At 35.2% G+C, this 5,894-nt stretch overlaps 1 protein-coding gene across 1 annotated transcript; it reads left to right on the top strand.

Annotated features, from left to right (window-relative positions):
• The first annotated feature begins 1,076 nt into the window (after nucleotides 1-1,076).
• LOC109216611 (protein NRT1/ PTR FAMILY 2.8) lies at nucleotides 1,077-3,788 on the top strand. The gene is made up of 3 exons (XM_019380779.1): nucleotides 1,077-1,354; nucleotides 1,477-1,694; nucleotides 2,153-3,788. Exons 1-3 carry the CDS (start codon nucleotides 1,240-1,242, stop codon nucleotides 3,599-3,601), a joined length of 1,782 nt encoding a protein of 593 aa, XP_019236324.1. The 5' UTR covers nucleotides 1,077-1,239; the 3' UTR covers nucleotides 3,602-3,788.
• The last annotated feature ends 2,106 nt before the right edge of the window (nucleotides 3,789-5,894 follow it).

Here is a 5,894-nt window from a genome sequence, read left to right on the forward strand (position 1 = left end):
CCAAATTTTTAATTTCGCCAATTCAAGTCTATATCTACCACGGACCTCCAATTCACATTCTGGACGTGCTCCCAAGACCAAAATCACCCAACGGAGCTTACCAAAACATAAAAATCCGAATCCGATATCGAATACTAAAAAGTCAAGACTGGGTCAAACCTTTCAAATTTAAAGCTTCAAGCTGAGAACCATTCTTCCATATCCATTCGACGGTTTACATAAGTTACAATACATAATACGGGGCTAGTCATGCCTGAGAACTGGCGAGCGAAGTGCAAATGCTCAAAACGACTGGTCGGGTCGTTACAACTATTAAGATACATAAAATGGATCCAGGCTTTTTGTCGAATAATTAAGATATTTACTTTAGAGTTGACAGCAAATGAAGACAATATCAATGTTACTATAGATTTTGAGGATTATATCCATGGTTTGCATTTTCACATTCACTTAAAACATCATTCCTGTCTTGTTTATCTACAAACAAATTTACGTGCAATAAGGACATGCCATGGTTCCATTTTTCTTTAATTTATTCCCGAGAGAAATGAGCTATAAAACTTTATGATCATTAGTTGTTGTTTCCTCATTCATGCGCGTATTACATGCCTTGGCTCTATTGTTCTTTAATATTTTTTTTTTGGTAAGACGCAAGCTTGAATTGCTACAATTGAACTACACGCTAGATAAGTAAAAAATGAAAAGCACATGACAATCAATTAACTAACTACATATATATCAATTCTAAACTACTTGAAGTCGACATATACAAAGCTCAAGAGGATTGAATATACCTATTCTCTGCTACGTTAACTTGTCATAACCTTTTTTTTGTTAGAAATTGGAACCTGCTATGCTGATAGCTAGGTTGAGTTGAAATCAAATGGCAGCACATTCTTAGGATTTTGGTGTTTTTATTAAACTTTTATAAATGGGAAAAGAAAAAAGAAAAAATGAAGAAAGAAAATAAACGTGCATTTTCCCACAAAATTCGNTTACCAAAACTTAACGGTCGACGTGGATAGTGGTATAGTAGTACACTTAGTCTACTTAGTTCTCCTCCTCTCTCTCTCTCTCTCTCTCTTTCTTCTCATTGAATGTTGAGAGCATCGGTTACCTTTTCTTCTTTGTATCTACAAACACAATTTCAGTTATTCACCACATCATGGAATTAGAAGCAAGATATTGACTATTTGCCATTTGCGAATAGAGATTAACAGTACTAGCTAGAGAGGAGAAATGGCTGAAGAGATCATCAATGCAAGCCAATATTCTCCCCCTGAAGAATCAAATATTGCCGTTCCTCGTTCCACAAGAAAAAAGGGAGGATGGACAGCCATCGCATTCATTCTTGGTAAAGACAAAAAACATCCAATTCATCAACACAGATCAATAGTGTACGTACGTAAACAAAAAAATAAATACTATGTAAAGACCATGTTGATGATCTCTTTGTGTGTGTGATTGTTTCTGAAGGGAATGAATCGTTTGAGAAACTGGCGTCGGTGAGTTTGATATCCAACATGACCACATATTTGCGGATCAAATACAATATGGGGGGAGTATTTTTGGTGAACGTGGTGAGTATATGGTCTGGCTGTTCCAACATTACACCTTTAGCTGGTGCTTTCTTGGCTGATGCTCACCTTGGCAGATTCCTCACTCTCCTCTTTGGTTCCCTTGCTTCTTTCCTGGTACATTTCTTCCTCACATACTCTTAAACAAATTTCTTTTATTTTTGCGCAAATTTTGGTTTTAAATTGCTATATAAACATATGGTCTGCTTTGAACCAATCGCGCACAGTTTCCCAACCAAAATTCTTATACCATTAAGAGTATTCAACACCTTATAAGTAAATTTTTTTCTTTTCTACTTTCCTTTTGCGCAAATTTTAGTTTTAAATTAATATATATATATATGGGGCTAAAATCTCGATATGTATGTGAGTCTAGTAGCAAGGTATGTGGTCCTAGCGGACGTAGGCTTTTGGCGACAGATTCATCTGAATCTAGAACTGTACAATTAAAATCTTAACAACTATTAGATTTGAACCTATATGCAAAGTTAAACTCATTAAATTTAAATCCTGAATCCGCCTATGATATTAGTTAACAACCGGTTGAAAGCCCCCAATTCTTGTTCTTTTGGCAGGGGATGGGGATGGTGACATTAACTGCTGGAGTAGATAAACTCAGGCCACCTAATTGTCAGGGCCTTGCAACTTGTTCAGATCCACAAAAGTGGCAGCTTGCATTCCTTTTTGCAGGTCTTGGATTTATGGCTGTAGGTTCAGGAGGTATCCGAGCTTGTAACATTGCCTTTGGGGCTGATCAATTCGATACTAATACAGAGAAGGGAAGGTCTCAACTCAAAAGTTTCTTCAATTGGTGGTACTTCTCATTCACCATTGCCCTTATCATTGCCCTCACAGTTGTTATCTACATCCAAACCAATATCAGCTGGTTTATTGGCTTCCTAATCCCAACTTGCTGTTTAGCTCTTTCCATTATGATTTTCTTGATTGGTCGCAACACTTACATTCGTTTGAAGCCTCAAGGATGTGTTTTTATCGACATGGCAAAGGTTATAAATGCAGCATACAGAAAGAGACATGTTCGCATTGTACCATCAGGGAATTCCCTTTATGAGCCTGTCCCTAAGGAAACTGCAGAAAACCAGATATCAGTACTTAGGCATACAGACAGATTCAAATGCTTAGATAAGGCCGCTGTGATTGTGGATTCGAGCACTGAATTGAATGCTGAAGGAGTTGCTAAAGATAGCTGGAGACTTTGCAATGTTGAACAGGTGGAAAGGCTGAAATGTGTTGTTGGAATATTACCTGTTTGGGTAGCTGGAATCACTTGTTTCATCACTATGGAACAGATGAATACATTCGGGGTTCTTCAAGTAATTCAATCCAACACTAGAGTTGGGAATTTCAATATTCCTCCCGGGTGGATGGGATTAGCATCCATGATTGCCCTGGCTATATGGATCTTCATATACGAGTGTGTATACGTTCCCAATGCATCGAAAATCTCTAAGAAGGAAGCCAGGTTGTCCCTCCAAATAAGAGTCAAAATAGGCATTTTCATGTCAATTCTTTGCTTAGCAGTAGCTGCATTTGTTGAAACAAGGCGCCGAGACTTAGCCCTGAAAGAAGGCACATTCATCTCTCCACTTGGAATCGCATTCTTTTTGCCTCAATTCATTCTATCAGGGTTGACAGAAGCATTTGCCGCGGTCTCAGTCATGGAATTCTTGAATAACCAAGTACCAGAGACAATGAGAAGTGTAGCTGGAGCAATATTTTTCTTGAGCTTAAGCATTGCCAGTTACCTCAACACACTCATTGTCAATATAGTTGAGATGTTAAGCGGGCTACACGGCGGAAATCCATGGTTGGGAGGTCATGACCTTAACCAAAACAAGCTAGAACGATTTTACATTCTTATTGCTGGTTTGGGAGTACTAAACTTCATATACTTCCATTTTTACGCCAGCCGTTACATTCTAAGTTATGAAGAGTCGAAGAGGAGACAGACTGTGTTGGAAACTCGCATTGATCATGTAGACCTGCCAGAGAAGAAACCATGAAAATTGGAGCAAATTAATATGGATTAGTGATCCAAATGAAGTAATTGAATCAAGACATGAGTTAATTAGATTTATGTCTTTATATATGTTTGCTAAGCATGCTACTTTATTAGTGGTCACTGTCAAATATTAATTGGGAAATCTACACAAAATGCCCATTTGGGCCAAACTAATTACCCACTCAAAACTTTTTACATAATGAGATCTTTACGGAAATAGCCGGCGATATTTATATATATGGATTATACATTAATTATACATAATTATATACATATAATACATAATTATAGATATATTATAACTCAATCGGCTATTTTTAGTTTAAGTGGTTGGGTGGCGGCTATTTGGGTTAATTCTTCTTACATAATACACCCATGCGGTCCAAGATATTTACCTTGGCTTTGTACTGGCATTCCCCTTTTCCCGTTAATTACTCTTTGTCTTTTTGTATTTTCTCTCTCCTATTTTTTCCTATTTATCCTAACTTTTCCCTGCCATTCCTTTTCTCCCATCGATTACTTTCTCCCTTTGTCCCATTAATTACTTTATGTCTTTTTGTGTGTTTCTTCTCCTATTTTTCTTACATTGCACGTTATTCATCTTTTCAACGTATGTGCTTTTGTTTGAAGGCTTCAAGAGCCTCGTTGTATTTTTTTTTTTTCCTTCATTCATAGATCAAGATACCCCGATCCAAAACGTCTCATTAATGAACTCCATATATAAGTTAACTCTTCAATCACATACGGAGGTGGTTCCAAGATTTAAATTTAATGGGTTCATCTTTTAAGGTTTTAGCATTGAACTTATTATACTGTTAAAATTATGGGTGTTGAGATTTTAATAGGTTTTTATATATAAATCTATACTTTGTGTCGGAAGTTATGGGTTAGTTGAACTCGTATCCGAAACGCTACATCCGCTCGTAACCACATACTGCGATTAACTAACTCTGAGAATTATTGTTACTAGGACTTATTATATGATGCACAATCTAATGACAAAGAAAAAAACGAAATATAAATTTCTTTAAAAAAAAAAGAGCCAAAAAAAATGATATATTGTAATAATATGCATTATTTCAGCTGAAATTTGAATAAAAACATATTTACCCAATAGTATACCGCTACGGTATCACATTATATTGTAAGAGTATACAATTATATTACAATAATATACCATAATAGTATACATATATACCGAAACGACATACTATAATAATATGCAACTTTTCAGCAATAAATTAAATTAAAACACTGTTGCCCAATAATATACCGCCATTTTATCACAATATACTTTAAGAGTATATTATAATAGAGTATATAGTTATAACGCAACGGTATACTATAATAGTATACATATATACCGAAACATTATATGGGTCGGTCGCGTAATTATTTATATGGGTAGAATCAGGATAATTATTTTGATTTCTATCGGTAACCCTGTATATATCCCAATATTAATGTTCCTCAATGCTTAAAAGATTGAGTAAATGCTGTAGGACTATATAGGGGCCGGATAATATACACTCCAACAACACCTATTACATCTTAATTCCGAGCAAATTAAGATTTTACTGCCATATCTCTTCATGTAAGCTCTGTCTCAATGCAATATTATATAGACTTATTTTCTCACACTGTAAGTTCCTTTACCTTTTTAAAAATCTCTAATGAGAATCTAAAAAATTTCTATTTTCAATGTCATTTCAGATCACAATAAGCTGTTATCAATTAAAAATAGGATCTGGAATACAAATTCGACTGTAGTATATTTTAATCTTTAAATTCAAATAAATTTTGAACAACATTGATAACATGTTATTATTCGAAAGGAAAGACTGGTTTTATAGTTTTGTGCTAACAAAAGCTTAACAGGGCTTCGTCAATCTTCGTAGGCTATGTTTCTCTAATGGTGGTTGAAACATTAGCTGTATATTAGGACTGAAAATTTGACAACAATATGGTTTCCGTATATACTTGTAGAGTCAGACTCTTTACCTCTAAATATGCAATGCCAAATTGGTTAGCCATTCACCAAATATGGCAAACTATAATCGTGAGGGCAACTTTCACTAGCCGATTACTTAACAAAACAAGGTGCTACAGGAAATACAATTTCATTAGCCTGTCCTAGTGAATTATTTCCTTCTATGTTGCCAAATACCAAGTTTTAGATTTCTTATAGCAAAGTATTAAACTATTAATCATATAATTTTGAATCTTGTACAGTGTTGTTGAACTATGAACAAAATTTCCGCCGAAGTTTTTTACACCATATATAGCTTGGTATC

This window comes from Nicotiana attenuata, unplaced genomic scaffold (genome assembly GCF_001879085.1).
Source record: "Nicotiana attenuata strain UT unplaced genomic scaffold, NIATTr2, whole genome shotgun sequence".
In the NCBI taxonomy this organism is placed as follows: Eukaryota; Viridiplantae; Streptophyta; class Magnoliopsida; order Solanales; family Solanaceae; genus Nicotiana; species Nicotiana attenuata.